Raw genomic sequence first — 15,304 nt, 5'->3', positions numbered from 1 at the left:
GGGTTCTGCAATGGTATGATCCACCCTGTTCTACAACCTCCCGCAGACTACGTCACGTTTCCAAAGGGGAGGGGGGAGAGGAGGAGGAGGAGGAGGGGAAGCGGCCGGGAAAGAAGGCCTCCGGCTTAAGCGCCCGAAAGGCCTGACGGGTAATCCAAGATGGCGGCCGAGCCTTGGCCCGAGTTGGGCCTGCCGGGAAGGAGTGTGGCTGCCCCGTGGCGAGGTGGCCTGGGGGCTGCGGCCTTGCTCCGGTGCGGAAGACCAGTGGAGGCCGTCGCGTGAGGTGAGGAAGAGAAAATGCCGCCTCTAAGAGAGCGTGGCTGACGCTGAGTGGAGCTTCCTGCCTCGGACGCCGGGGCCGGAAGTACTCCCTCCCAACCGTCCCGCCCTCGGAAACCCCGTCGAGGTCTTGTTTGCTAGACCGACCCCTCACGTGCCTTTGGTATAAGGAAAGAATGCTCACGCATGCGCATAAGCATGGAATCATAGCAACCAGCCTTAATTTTTATATTTATTTTCATTTTGGCCAGATCCATGGATTTGCAAATCAAAATCGCCCGTATTTGCGCCCTTGCCTTTTAGCCAGCAGCGATCTTTGATCTTATTTTCTTTTGAGGCGGACACACGGGTTTGTAAGACAAGCACCCAAATTTGCACACGTGCATTTTAACCAGCAGCGGCATTTTATTATTTTTATTTTCCTTTTAGACCAGACCAACGAGTTCGTATATCATTCCCTCTCATCAGCCCAACCCACTTCACGGGCTTATTGTGGGGAAAATAGGAGGGGGAAGATTAAATATTCGCTGCCTTATTATAAAGTAATAAAGGGATCAAAATCTAATAATATATAAAATATAGATGAACTAAACTATTGGCAGCCCAGATGCTCATTGTTCTTCATTATAAAGAACATACAGAAGTAGGGTTTTTTTTTTAAGAATTCTGTGCAGATAGATTGCAGCAAATAGCAATTTTCTGCTCTAATTCTTGCTTTCATTTACTTTTTTTTTTTTTAAGGCAATCACTGTTTGATAGATTTTTCCCATTTCTTTCTATAGTTGAGTAGAAGTGCACACAGGTAGTCCTTGACTTAACAACCATTCGTTTAGCAACTATTCAATGGCACTGAAAAAAGTGACCACCATTCCAGCACCCCCATCCTCACATGATTAAAATTTGGGTGCTTGACAACTGACAGATATTTATGATAGTTGCAATCTATTTCTGGGTCATGTGATCCCCATTTGCAACCTTCCCAGCCAGCCTCTGACAAGCAAAGTCAATGACGGAAGCCAGATTTGCTTAAGGACCACCTGATTCATTTAACTAGCTAAATAAGGTTGTAAATTTGGGCAAAGCTCCCTTAAAAACTGCCTTGCTTAGCAACAGAAATTTGGGCCTCAATTGTCGTATATCAAAGATCTATCTGTATGAAGTGTTGACTTGCAGTTTGTCGCAGACTGCTTTTAATATTGCAATGTTGTTTCGTGTTACAGTTGCTGCTGCTGTTGCTGCTGCTTTGGACAAACCTTTGGATTTGTAGGTGCCATGGAGAAAATGGCCAGAGTGACCACCGCTCTCGGTGGCAACACAATCACTGGACGGACCATGTGCTGCCACCTGGATGCCCCTTCTAATGCCATCAGCGTGTGCCGTGACGCCGCTCAAGTGGTTGTGGCCGGACGCAACATTTTCAAGATCTACTCCATCGAAGAAGACCAGTTTGTGGAAAAACTGAATTTGCGTGTCGGACGCAAACCATCTCTGAACTTCAGCTGTGCCGATGTGGTGTGGCACCAGATGGATGAGAATTTGCTGGCCACGGCGGCCACAAATGGGGTGGTGGTGACGTGGAACCTTGGCAAGCCCTCTCGGAACAAACAGGACCAGCTTTTCATGGAGCACAAGCGAACGGTGAACAAGGTGTGCTTTCACCCAACTGAGGTCTATATGCTCCTTAGCGGGTCTCAGGATGGCTATATGAAGTGCTTTGACCTACGGAAGAAGGATTCGGTCAGCACTTTCTCCGGTAAGGATCCATGTTTGGGCGTTGCTGACTTCTTCATGAGTAGAATAGGATGGGGTGGAATTATCTTATGCTACTGAAGACAGAAATGTTCCAAAAAGCAAATTTTTGAGGTTCAAGTGGTATAGACGTTGCAGAGTCTTCATTTGAACATTCAAGGGGATGGCACGAAGAAGCGGGAATCGACTTATTCTCCAAAGCACCAGAGGACAGGACAAAAAGTAATGGGTGGAAGCTTGTTAATGAGAGATCCAACGTAGAAGTAAGGAGAAATTTCCTGACAGAACAATTAATCAATGGATTACCTTCAGAAGTTGTGGGTATTCCATCACTGGAGGTTTTCAAAAATAGACTGGGCCACCATTTGGTACCAGGACTCCTGCCTTGAGCAGCGGGTTGGACTAGAAGATCTCCAAGATCCCTTGCAGCCCTATGATTCCGTGTTCTATGATCTTCCAACTGTTTTTATAGCAGATGTAAATGAAACGTACATTAAACCCTTTCTCTAAGGTTACATCATAACGTTCATTCTTTAAATCGTTCATTAGTATTACTGATGATCAAATCCATCTAGCATCATTTCACTGTTTTGTTTTGCACAAAAAGTCCCTTTGAAAACGGGAGAATCTGACCTTGTCATGAGGAGGCTTCACTGCCCATAATCCCCAGCACCCAGGCTGGCTAGAAGGTTATAGGCACTGGAGCCTAACACATTTGAAGGAGCACTAGGTTGGGGACCAAACCTGTTTTTGGAGGGGAAACACTGCCTGGATGATTTACCAGGTAGAACAGGGCTGTCCAAACTTGGCAACTTTAAGACTTGTGGCATGCACAGCTGGCTAGGGAATTCTGGGAGTTGAAGCCCACAAGTCTTAAAGTTGCCTCGTTTGGAGAGCCCTGAGGTAGAAGATCAACCTGATGGGGTTTCTACCTCCTTCAGGTCAGTCGGAAAGCGTGCGTGACGTCCAGTTTAGTATCCGTGACTACTTCACCTTTGCTGCCACATTTGAAAATGGCAACGTTCAACTGTGGGATATCCGCCGGCCTGATCGCTACGAGAGGATGTTCACAGCCCACAACGGACCTGTATTCTGTTGTGATTGGCATCCAGAGGACAGGTATGAACACCTGTGGGGGGTGGGTGGATGTCTTTTCTGTCTCGGATGCTTTTCTGTGCCTGCCTTGTTTCGTAGCACCTTAGAATTAGAATAGAGCTGGAAGGGACCGTGGAGGTCTTCTAGTCCAGCCCCCTGCTCAAGCAGGAGGACCTATACCAGGGGTGGGCAACCTTGGCTCTTTTATGACTCGTGGACTTCAACTCCCAGAATTCCTGAGCCAGCCATGCTGAGGGGAAAGGGAGAGGTTTCCAAGCTGAGCCATGCTGGCTCAGGAATTCTGGGAGTTGAAGTCCACGAGTCATAAAAGAGCCAAGTTTGAAGACCCATGGGCTTGACAATAATAGAACTGGTTGGTCATTCTCTTCTTCTAGAGCAGGGGTAGGCAACCTTGGCTCTTTTATGACTGGTGGACGTCAACTCCCAGAATTCCTGAGCCAGCCATGCTGAGGGGAAAGGGAGAGGTTTCCAAGCTGAGCCATGCTGGCTGAGGAATTCTGGGAGTTGAAGTCTACGAGTCATAAAAGCCAAGGTTGCCTACCCCTGACCTATACCATCTCAGACAGGTGACAGAGCACCTTCTGACAGAGCAATCTGGGATTCTACTTTCAGCACTTGTTCAGTTCCCCTCGCTTCGTGCAACTTCTCTGCAAGGCATTTTGTTTGGAAGTGTACGTTGCTCTTTGTATTTTAAACATCATTTTGCCCTTTCGGACCTTACAACCATTATTGGGACTAGAATTTCTATCATACGTTCTTGCTGGCTCAGCTAGATTTTACAATTTTTAAGGTGGTTGTTAAGCAAATCACCGTTGTTAAGCAAGCCATACAGATATTAAGCAAATCCCATTTCAAGATTGCATGTTGGGTGTTTGTTTGGCGACCGGCTCACCTTTACAGCCATTTGCAGTGTCCTGTGGACACAATGACCACAATTTGCAATGTTTTTGCTATGTTCCCAGGGTTTACTTCTGATTTTCGGCCAAAAACTCCCTACTCAGTGGTGAAAATTGATTACCCTAACAATTGCCATAAAAAAGGAGAAAAAAAAGTGGGACTAGTCACATGATGCTTTGACTTATGACCGTAATGACTTATGATCGTAATTCCCAGCTCAATTAAGATCATAAGTCAAAAACTAACTCTAAAATCTAGAATAGTGCCCCCGCCCAATCTTTTGGGCACCAGGGACCAGATCTGTGGAGAGAGGTTTTTCTGCGGACAGGAAGGTTTCACATGCTGCGTGCATCCCACAGATGGGGCCTCGCTTGCTTGCGCGACCTTGATTTCTGGCATGCCGCGGACCAGTGCTGGTCTATAACCCGGGGATTGGGGACCCCTGCCTAGAAGACGATTAGTTCTCCAGTCCTGCTGCACCAACTTAAGAGATTATGGCTGAACTGTTTATTAGTCTCTTAAACTCTTTGTGTTTTCATGTCTATGGAGATTCTCAGTCATCCAGGTTATAGCTATCCCAAAGTTGCTTTTTTACAAGGCAACTGGACTTTCTTGTTTTTCTCTGACGACGTTCTGCTTATCATCCAAGAAGCTTCTTCGGTCTTGGATGAGAAGAGAAACGTCTTCAAAGAAAAACAAGAAAGTCCACTCGCCTCGCGAAAAAAGCCCCTTTGGGATATCTGTGTCTTTTCCTTTCGTTAGAGGCTGGTTGGCCACCGGCGGCCGAGATAAGATGGTGAAAGTCTGGGACATGAGCACCAACCGGGCCAAAGAGATCTACTGCGTGCAGACGATTGCCTCCGTAGCCCGGGTCAAGTGGAGGCCCGAATGCAAGCACCACATTGCCACTTGCTCTATGATGGTGGACCACAACATCTACGTGTGGGACATCCGGCGCCCGTTCATCCCCTCTGCCATGTTTGAGGAGCACAAAGACGTCACCACCGGGATCGTGTGGCGTCACCTGCACGACCCTTACTTCCTCCTCTCGGGATCCAAGGACAGCACTCTCTACCAGCACATCTTCAAGGATGCCAGCCAGCCGATCGAACGGGCAAACCCGGAGGGTCTCTGCTACAGCCTCTTTGGAGACCTGGCTTTTGCGGCCAAGGAGAGCCTCATTTCCTCCGACTCAAACCGGAAGCCCTACCTCGGGGACCGCCGTCACCCCATCTTCTTCAAGCGGAAGCTGGACCCCGCGGAGCAGTTTGAGTTCGTCTCCTCCTCCAGCGCCCTCAGCGTCTTCGAAGCAGACGCCGGCTGCGATGCCAGCAGCATGGATTGGTTTGTGCGGACTGCCAAACAGTACCTCCTGACCGGGCGGCCGCTGGCAGAGCTGTGTGACCACAACGCCAAAGTAGCCAAAGAGCTTAAGCGCAACCAGGTAAAGTTCCATCTCTTCATGTGGCTGTTTTAGTTCAGGGCTTCATCCCTTAGGGCAGTGTTTCTTCAAGGGATAGTTAGGACTGCAGAAAAAAGCAATCGCAACCAGCCTGCCTTCCATTGAGGACCTGTATACTGCACAAGCAAGAAAGAGGGCTGTGAAAATATCTACAGACCCCCTCGCATCCTGGACATAAACTATTTCAACTTCTCCTCTCAGGATGCTGCTATAGGGCATTGCTTCCCCAAACAGCTAGACACAAAGGGAGTTTTTTCCCCTGTGCCCTCACTCTGCCGAACATCTAATTCCCACAGCACTTTCTTAGTCCTAAAATTATTGTTGTATGTTTAGGACTAAGTAGGGCTATATTGCTATTATCCTTCTCTTCTTTCTCATCTTCTCATCTTTCCTACTATCTTCTCCTATCGGCATTTTGTGATTTATCACTTGTGGTTTGTATCTTAGGATTAATGATTGTGAATATGCTTTATGATCTATGTCAGTGATGGCGAACCTTTTAGAGACCGAGTGCCCAAACTGCAACCCAAAACCCACTTATGCATCATTGAGTGCCGGGTGGGCATGGCTGTGGTGGTAACAGCAGACTGGGTGGGACTAAAAAGTTCAATCAATCAGTTCCAACTTTGCAAGGTCTTTTTTTTCCCCGCGAGAAGTTGAAATTGACTGATTGATTGAACCTTTTTTTTTTTTTGTACACGGCGGCGGAGGCCTAAAGTGAAAAGGTTTTATAAAACCCAGCTGAAGGCCTAGGACTGGGGCGATGGCGCACGTGCCCACAGAAAGGGCTCTGGGTGCCGCCTCTGGCACCCGTGCCATAGGTTCGCCATCACTGATCTGTGTCCTGTCACTTTGTTGTACACTGAGAGCTTATGCACCGGAGATAAATGTCTTGTGTGTCCAATCCCAGCTGGCCAATAAAGAATTCTAGTCGAGTCTAGGCTAAAGTCCAGTCCAACAGGTGGACTTCAACTCCCAGAATTCCCTAGCCAACATGGGAATTAAAATCCACACCTCTTAAAAGTGGCTAGGGTTGAGAGACAATCTGCTAGAGCAGTGGTGGCGAACCTATGGCATGCGTGCCAGAGGTGGCACTCGGAGCCCTCTCTGTAGGCATGTATGCCAGTGCCCCAGCCTCGCCTCCCCCGCGACCCCCTCCTCACCAGCAGCCCCCCTGGAGGAGAGTCGCCCCTGAGTGTGGCCCATGCGGAGCAGCGCAGCCAAAGACATGGCAGCCAGGCAGCGTAGACAAGACTCTGCTCTCACGCCCATCGCGCACAGTTGATGCTGCGGGGCGCGGGCAGAGGGCGTGGCCGCCATGGTGCCGCTGGGCTGCCTGGGTGATCTGCAGCGGGCCCTGGAGGCGGTGAGTGGCCCTGCGGGCAGGCAGGGCAGAGGATGGGGTGGGGGCAGAGGAGGGGCGGTCCAAGGGGTCAAATCGGGGCGGGGCCAGTTTTTGGGCACTCGGTCTCTAAAAGGTTCACCATCACTGTGCTAGAGGGTTGGTTTACAGTCCTTCAGCTGACAGACCTAGCTGGTAATTTCTTAGCCTTTTCTGTTCTTTTTCTCCAGGTCGCTCAGACATGGACAATGCTCCGGATTATTTATTCAAGCCCTAACATCGTCCCTACCACGAACCTCAATCACAGCCTGGGGAAAAGTAGCTCTAACCTTCCACTCATGAATAGGTAAAGAGAAGGGGAGGGGCTTGCATTGCGGGACATGTACACTCAAGGGTGACCTGGGGCATATCCAGGTGAGGCCCCGTAGCCCCCATTTAGATTAGGAGTCTGGGAGCCTAAGTCCACCCATCTTAAAGATGTTAAGGTTGAGAAGCACTGCCTAAAGACTCTGGAACAGCCAATCCTTGGAGGTTTTGCCAAATGCCAACAGGAAATATTACAAAATGGTAAATCAGATAATTCAAAGACATTGCTGATTAGTCTGTGTTTGTACTGATATAATGTGGGTAAGCCTGGTTATATTAAATATGGAATAGGAGCATTCTTGGCTGCCCTATTATTTTTAATTTTGGGTTTGGTTTTGCTGTTTTTTCTTTTGTTGGCTACCCAGAGTCATGTATATAAGATCGGTAGCCACATAATATTATTGTTTTGGTTCATCACACACTCAGCCAAATGGTAGACTGGATTTGGTATTTTATACTTGCTTTTCGAGTCCTTCCCAAGGACCTGTTGCCGTGATTACGTGAGATTTCTAAGCTGCCCAACTGCCCAGCAACTCTGGGCAGTTTACAAATTATTAAACATTAAAACTAGAAAACGACAGAAAGCCAACAAAAAATAGTAGAGATAACAAAGCAAGATAAGAACAAAGAAAAATAAGAAATTATGTTAAATAGATAAAGATAGCTCAGCTGGCGACAAGCTCAGAATTAAAAACAATCGCACTTATCCAAAATTGCAAGCATTGCGGATATATAGAACAGTGGTTCTCAACCTTTTTAATACCGCAACCCCCAACCGGTCATAAGTCGAGGACTACTCCACCGGTTGTAAGTCGAGGACTACTCAACTGGTGCAGCCCCGTTTGCAGAATGGGACTTTTGGCGGGCTCAGCAGGGCAGAGACAGCCTGGACAATTCCTATTGGCTTTTGAAAGCCAATAGAATTAGACTCTATTCAAGAGAGTCTATTCTATTGGCTTTCAAAAGCCAATAGAATAAAAGGGAGTAGCACAGCTAAGGAAAAGGGGGAAAAAATGGCGGACTGCGTTGTTTGGCGACCCCCATGAAATGGTCGTTCGACCCCAAATGGGGTCCCGACCCACAGGTGGAGAACTAGAAGAAGGGGATATAGGAAGGAAATTTTTTACTATGGACTATTCAGCCTTTTCTGCTTCTCTCCCAGCTTTAACTTGAAAGATATTCCCTCTGGAATAGGCACCGAGTCACGGCTGGAGAGGACCAAGGCGGAGAACCGTTCCGAAGCCATTCTCATGGATTCATCCTCAACTCTGATCAATAATGATGGTGAGCAGACCTAGGGGGGGGGGGATGGACAGCTGTACAAGGGAAATGGGTATATTCAGTCCAGGCAAAAGAGGGCCGAAGGAGCAAAATATAGAAGAAGCGAAATACAATTTGAGACCAGAATTTCTGTTGCCAAGCAAGGCGGTTGCTAAGTCAGCCATGCCCAATTTTATGACCTTTAGTCCTGCTTGTTGAGTGGACCACTGCGTTCCTTAAGTGAATCACGTGATCATTAATCCAGTTTTTCCCACTGACTTTGCTTGTTGGAAGGTCGCCAATGACCCCAGGATGCTGCAACCATTGTAAATGCATGCTGGTGGCCTGGTCACGTGACATGGGGACGCTGCGATGGTTATATGTGCCAGAACCAGTTACACTTTTTCAGTGCAACTGTAACTTCAAACGGTCCTTAAACAAAGGGTTATAAGTCGAGGACTACCTGCATGACACCATTCATTCAATACCCAAAGAGGGGTTTCCTAAAGGAAGCTACAATCTCCTTCTGGTGTCTAGGACATGGAACAATGGATCCATGGTAGATGAAGGCAGATTCTGATCAAACGTCTAAGTAGCACAACAGCAAATCTTGGAGGAAGGAATGAACTTTTCTCAATTGTTTTTGTTCAAGTGGAGCCTAGACGGGTGGTAGACTGCTATTGATCAGAGGTGCTTTAATCTGCACTGAACAGGAAGCTGAATTCTGTGGCCAAAACAGCTCCATCCAACTCTGTGACTCTCCTTGTAAGCATTTTTTTTTTCCTGGATGTCTAGAGAACGAAGAGACAGAAGGAAGTGACGTTCCTGCCGATTATCTCCTGGGCGATGTGGAAGCTGATGAAGATGATCTGTACATGATGGACCATGAGAATCCTCACAGTGAGTGCCTGTCCTACTTTAATGCCTAATCTGTTGTTTTTCTTTTCTTCTCTCTCTGCAGAGCAGAGAGATCGGAGAAGAAGGGATTGCAAGAGAGTAAGCAGGCACACAATGGGGGATACAAGGCGGTTTATCAAGCATGCTCATGGCTGCTGGGTGTCAGAGCATTGCTTTCGATGTGTATTCTCTGTTGTGTGCCTGCTTACTCTCTTGTAATCCCTTTCTCTCCATTGAACGTAAATAAAAATAATAAAAAATTCCTTTTTCATTATCCAGTGCTCGATGAGCACTCCCAAGGGGCAGAGCAGTTAGGAGGCAAACAAAAGACGACAGTGTGAAACCAATTAGTCTTATAAGCTGTATAAAACAATATTCTATAGGAGGAGAGAATGGAGGGGTTTGGATCTGCTTTCTTTCTCCTTCATGGTTCCGTTATCTTCCCTCAGCCGAAGAACAAGAGTATATCCTTCCTCAGGAAGCCTTTCCTTTACGCCACGAGATTGTAGACAACCCCTCTGCACTGGACCATCTGCAGGACAAAGCCGACTCACCCCACGTCAGTGGCAACGAGGCGGAGACCATTTCACTCACTCCTGTGGAATCGTTCTCCCTCATTTCCATTTCACACTCCCTTTACGAGAATCGCCTGCCGGCTGATTTCTTCAACCCCATTGTCCATGACATGCTGCTCTTCTATGCCGAGCAGGGAGATGTCCAGATGGCCGTGTCGATCCTGATTGTGCTGGGGGATCGCATCAAGAAGGGGATTGATGACCAGACACAGGTACGTATATCCAAGGCTTTTCAACCTGTGGTCCATTGGCACCTGGCAGGTGGTACGCCACCATCCTAGAAAAGTGGAAGCAGGGGAGGGGAATGAGCTGAACCGGTGGCAGCACCGCACAAGCCTGAACGAGAGACGGCTGGAGCTGCAGGGCTGTCAGGGCTCAGCGGAAGCGCCAGGATCAGCGCCTGGCTCCAGCTGGAGCTCGGCGCTGATCCTGGCCCTTCTGCTGAGCCCTGAAGAAGCACCAATCAGCTGGAAAGCAGCACTGATCCTGGCGCTTCTGCTGAGTCCAGAAGAAGCGCCGATCAGCTGGAATGTTGAAGCCTCTCCAGGGTCTTGTGCTTTACATTCAGATGCTTGGCAGCTGATTCATATTTATGACGGTCACAGTGTCCCAGGATCATGTGAAGTTTTTGACACCTTGCTAGGCAACTGGGGGTACTCGGATATTGCGATATCCTAAAAGTGGTACAATGGGTGAAAAAGTTGAAAAGCCCTGCCTATATCCACAGGTAATCAGTCAAGCACCAGCTAAGTCTCCTGTCCCAGTAGGATGCGCTAGAGAAAAACCTTGCCCACTGCTGCTGCTTTTCATTGCTGCCTTTTTACTCGCCCTACTCAAGCGAGGGACATAGGAAAAGAAATACAAGCAGTCCTTGATTTACAAACCGGTCTGTTCGTAACCGTTCGTGGTTATGCCCAACCTTATGATCCAGATCCGAACTTCCGGTGACTATGATCCTCCCCTCTGCAGTCACATGTCTAAACTTTGGGCATTCCGAAATTGGGCTGCATTCCTTACCTGTGGTCGCATGAATGTGTTTTACTGTGGTTTTGCCCAAAATTGGCATTTGGGGTTTGTTTGTTTGTTTGTTTAGCAAAATTGCAGCCGTAGTGAACCAATGGTTCGTTTAATGACTGCAGCAATTGCTTAACGAATCCTGCAAAAGAGAGCATTTGACTCCAACATCATTTGACTTCTGGTTTTAGAAAATGGCACAACTCCTGTGTGGAAAGGGTCACCATCCTGGAAGGTTTCCGCTGTTTAACCTATTGCATTGGGCACCTCTGCCCTCCTTCCATGGCACCTAAGCAGTTGCTACTTGGTGACTTTGCATTGGCTGATAGTTGCTGGGCTAAAACCGGGATGGAACCCACGTCCATCCATTTTCACGTGCAGAGAAAATGCCCAACTGCTGCGTTCCTTTTTCCTTTCACCCCACTAGTTGAACATCCTGGTGAGATTCTCCCTTTTAATTTAGCCGTAGTTTTGAGCCGAAAAAGCAAACATGTCAATACAGGGAGCCCCCGACTCTCTCATTTTAACAGAGGTCGGAATTTCCGTCGTAAGTCATACAGTCGTGAAGTCAAGGCAGCCACGTGACGGGAATAATTTTACGATTTGTTTTGTTGTTGCTGCAGTTATTAAGCCAATTAATGTACTCCTATGGTCTTGTTTTGCAAGGAAAAGGTTGAAAAACACCAAAATGCATTCTCAACCGTCCCACTTGGTCATCTAGCATCCTAAATCATGGTCACAGGACCATGAAACTGGCCGCAAAGGTGAGCTGGTTGCCAAGTGCCTGAAATGCAGTCATGTGTCCATGGGGGTGGTAGAGCCGTTGGAATTCCAGATCTGGGTCATAAGTAGCTTCGGGTAGTTCCGTCATTAACTTCAAATGTTATGCTAAGCAAGGATTACCTGTAAACCATATAAATGCTTCTGAGTCTTGGGAGAAACACGCAATGGGCTTCTGAAGTTCGGGATGCCACAATACCGTTGTCTTCCGTTTCCACAGGAACATTGGTACATGTCCTACATTGACCTGCTGCAGCGGTTCCAGCTGTGGAACATCTCCAACGAAGTGATCAAACTGAGCACCTGCAGGGCCATCCACTGCCTCAACCAGGCCTCCACCACCCTGCACATCAACTGCAGCAACTGCAAGCGGCCCATGAGCAACAAGGGCTGGATCTGCGACCGGTGAGAAGCTCACGGCTGCTAACACACAGCCTGTATGGGTACAGCTAACCCACGACTGACAGTTTGTTTAGTGACCGTTCGAAGTTACAACGGCACTGGGAAAAGTGACTTGTGACCATTTGTCACACTTACGACTGTTGCAGTGACTTATGACCATTCGTCACACGACTGTTGCAGTATCTCCCTGGGGTCACGTGATCAAATTTCGGACGCTTGGCAACTGGCATGTACTTATGACGGTTGCAGTGTCCCGGGGTTACATGATCCCCTTTTGCGACCGTCTGACTTGCAAGGTCAATGGGGAAGCTGGATTCACTTAACGACCATGTTACTAATGTAACAACTGCAACAGTTCACTTAACCACTGTGGCAAAAAAGGTCATAAAATAGGGCAAAACTCGCTTAACAAATGTCTCACTTAACAACAGAAATGTTGGGCTTATGTCAAGGACTACCTGTATGTGTCCTGTTCCTTCTCCAAAGTTTGTGAAATAGTCTAGGCTGAGAAAAGAAAGAAAGAAAGAAAGAAAGAAAGAAAGAAAGAAAGAAAGAAAGAAAGAAAGAAAGAAAGAAAGTCAGACAGAGAGAAAAAGAAAAAGAAAGTCAGAGAAAGACAAAAGTCAGAAACAGCGAGAAAGAAAAAGTCAGGCAGAGAGAGAGAGAAAGAAAGAGAAAGAAAAAGAAAGACAGAAAGAAAGTCAAAGACAGAGGCAGAGAGAAAGAAAAAAAGTCAGAGACAGACAGAAAGAAAGAAAGAGTCAAGAGACAGAAAGAAAAAGTCAGAGATAGAGAGAGGCGGAGAGAAAGAAAGAAAGAAAAAGAGAGAGTCAGAGACAGAGAAAGAAAGTCAGAGACAGAAAGAGAGAAAGAAAAAGTCAGAGGCAGAGAGAGAGAAAGAAAGAGAAAGAAAAAGAAAGTCAGACACAGAAAGAAAGTCAAAGACAGAGAGGCAGAGAGAAAGAAAAAGAAAGTCAGAGACAGACAAAGAGAAAAAGAGTCAAGAGACAGAAAGAAAAAGTCAGAGACAGAGGCAGAGAGAAAGAAAGAAAGAAAAAGAGAAAGTCAGAGACAGAGAGAAAGAGAAAGAGTCAGAGACAGAAAGAGAGAAAGAAAATGTCAGAGACAGAGAGAGGCAGAGAGAGAGAAAGAAAGATAAAGAGACAGAGAGAGAGAGAATAGGTCAAATAACAGGCTGAGCTTCATAACTGAAGAAAGATTGGAATCACTCTGGGGCCTGAGGCTCTGCTCTTCCCCTGCAACTCCACCTGTGTCCTTCAGCCCTTCTCTCTTTCCGGTCTCTTCCAGGTGCCGGCAGTGTGCCAGCATGTGTGCCGTGTGCCACCATGTGGTCAAGGGCCTCTTTGTGTGGTGCCAAGGCTGCAGTCACGGTGGTCATCTGCAGCATATCATGAAATGGCTGGAAACCAGCTCCCACTGCCCTACAGGATGCGGTCATGTTTGCGAATACACCTGAAGTCAAAAAGAATGTTTATGTCTGTTGAGCCCCCAAAACCTGGGAGCTGCCTAAAACTAAGAACCTCACTTGGGGAGGGGGGGGGGGAAATGGAAGGAGACAGTCACTGTGGTTGCTAATCTAGATAACTGCCGTGAAACCACAGCAGGTTGGGTGTTCCAAAATGGACTGTAATTTTTCTGCTTCCTTGGAACAAAAAAAAACAAAACAAAAACCAGCACAGCCACATGCTCAGGAGATTCTGCTAGAAAACTTCACTTAGACCTTTCCTTCTAATGTGCTGCTGTGGAGGCAGTTTGTTGTTAACCATGGTTCTGTACAAAACCTGCTTTATTAGCCAGGATGGCTCCAGAAAGTTTCAGGCAGTTCTTTTGATACCGAATTAAACAAAGTGAAACTTAACCGCTTGTTCGTTTGCATTTGCAAAACTTTCTGTATAAAGGTTTCTAAATAACTGGCCAGCTACAGGACAGGATTGAGGCTCTGTCCTCAAAAAGGAGACCTCAGAATCTCATCTGGGCCAAAAGTTAAATTTCCAGCTCACAGCTGGAGAAGGTATGGTTGGGGCTGCACAAGAGAGGGTTTTATATTTTATGAAAATAGTTTTAGGATTTCATGCAGAGTAACGAAACAAGAACACTGAGGAGAATAACTTTAGAGATCCTCTGTTCTTAGCAAGCTCCTACAGTTTTTAAACGGGAAAAATATTTGGTTGTGTTCTTACCAGTCTTAAAAATAAGTCCATCTGATCTAACAGAATTTAGTCTTGAGTGTATATAGAATTATAGCCTTATTCTTGTTACACCAGTATTCCTCGGCCTCAGCAACTTTAAGCTGTGTAGATTTCAACTCCCAGAAGTCCTGAGGCAGCCACGCTGAGGGGAAAGGGAGAGCTTTCCAAGCTGAGCCATGCTGGCTCAGGAATTCTGGGAGCTGAAGTCCACGAGTCATAAAAGAGCCACGGTTGCCTACACCTGGTTTAGAAGGACACACTTGCCAATCATGGCACAGGTCAACTGGATTGTTCAGAAAGGGACACACAACACGTTTTGAAGTATCGTGAAGGAAGCAGGACCAATTTCTTTTCAATGGGCCCCGTACCCAGCACTGATTTGAGCAAATTAGATTTCACATCTTCAGTCAACTTGGGGGTCCCTGTGCTGCCTAAAGACCTAGACCAGGGGTAGGCCACCTTGGCTCTTTTATGACTCCTGGACGTCAACTCCCAGAATTCCTGAGCCAGCCATGCTGAGGGGAAAGGGAGAGCTTTCCAAGCTGAGCCATGCTGGCTCAGGAATTCTGGGAGCTGAAGTCCACGATTCATAAAAGAGCCAAGGTTGCCTGCCCCTGGTATAGGGTCTCCTGCTTGAGCTGGGGGTTGGACTAGAAGATCTCCAAGGTCTCTTCCAACTCTGCTATTCTGCTATTCCGGAGAACAATTAATGGAACAGCTTACCTCCAGAAGTTGTGGGTGCTCCAACACTGGAGGTTTTTAAGAAGAAACCACAGCCATTTATCTGAAATGGTATAGGATTTGTTGCTTGAGCAGGGGGTTGGACTAGTAGACCTTTAAGGTGGCTTCCACCTCTCTTATTCTGTTAAGAATAATGTCTATTACTGCTCTATGAACTCTTTAATCAACCCTTCCCTATACAGTATGACCTTTTTTCCTGATTTCTCTTTTTCCC

General features: G+C 47.1%; 1 protein-coding gene across 2 annotated transcripts; it reads left to right on the top strand.

Annotated features, from left to right (window-relative positions):
- Positions 1-100: 100 nt before the first annotated feature.
- Positions 101-14,018, top strand: WDR24 (WD repeat domain 24). 2 transcript variants are annotated; one of them, XM_039349861.1, is made up of 10 exons: positions 101-283; positions 1,500-2,032; positions 2,970-3,147; positions 4,804-5,485; positions 7,076-7,191; positions 8,374-8,495; positions 9,267-9,371; positions 9,818-10,155; positions 11,958-12,142; positions 13,448-14,018. In XM_039349861.1, exons 2-10 carry the CDS (start codon positions 1,552-1,554, stop codon positions 13,614-13,616), a joined length of 2,376 nt encoding a protein of 791 aa, XP_039205795.1. In that variant the 5' UTR covers positions 101-283; positions 1,500-1,551; the 3' UTR covers positions 13,617-14,018. The 2 variants fall into 2 exon arrangements, with proteins under 2 accessions (XP_039205795.1, XP_039205796.1); XM_039349862.1 differs by lacking the exon at positions 101-283 and adding an exon at positions 483-628 and having other exon boundaries at positions 13,448-13,616.
- Positions 14,019-15,304: the final 1,286 nt, after the last annotated feature.

This window comes from Crotalus tigris, unplaced genomic scaffold, assembly GCF_016545835.1.
Source record: "Crotalus tigris isolate CLP2741 ecotype Arizona unplaced genomic scaffold, ASM1654583v1 scf7180000018301.7375997, whole genome shotgun sequence".
In the NCBI taxonomy this organism is placed as follows: domain Eukaryota; kingdom Metazoa; phylum Chordata; class Lepidosauria; order Squamata; family Viperidae; genus Crotalus; species Crotalus tigris.
The sequence above is the reverse complement of the archived record's forward strand: the minus strand, read 5'-3'. Positions and strand labels throughout refer to the sequence as shown.

What these genes read in the sequence shown, in the direction of transcription:
- WDR24 (XM_039349861.1), top strand. Translation starts at nt 1,552, where the DNA reads ATGGAGAAAATGGCCAGAGTGACCACCGCTCTCGGTGGCAACACAATC. An exon ending in AAGAGCTTAAGCGCAACCAG is followed by an intron (nt 5,486 to 7,075) that starts GTAAAGTTCCAT and finishes CTTTTTCTCCAG; the next exon opens with GTCGCTCAGACATGGACAAT. An exon ending in AACTCTGATCAATAATGATG is followed by an intron (nt 8,496 to 9,266) that starts GTGAGCAGACCT and finishes CTGGATGTCTAG; the next exon opens with AGAACGAAGAGACAGAAGGA.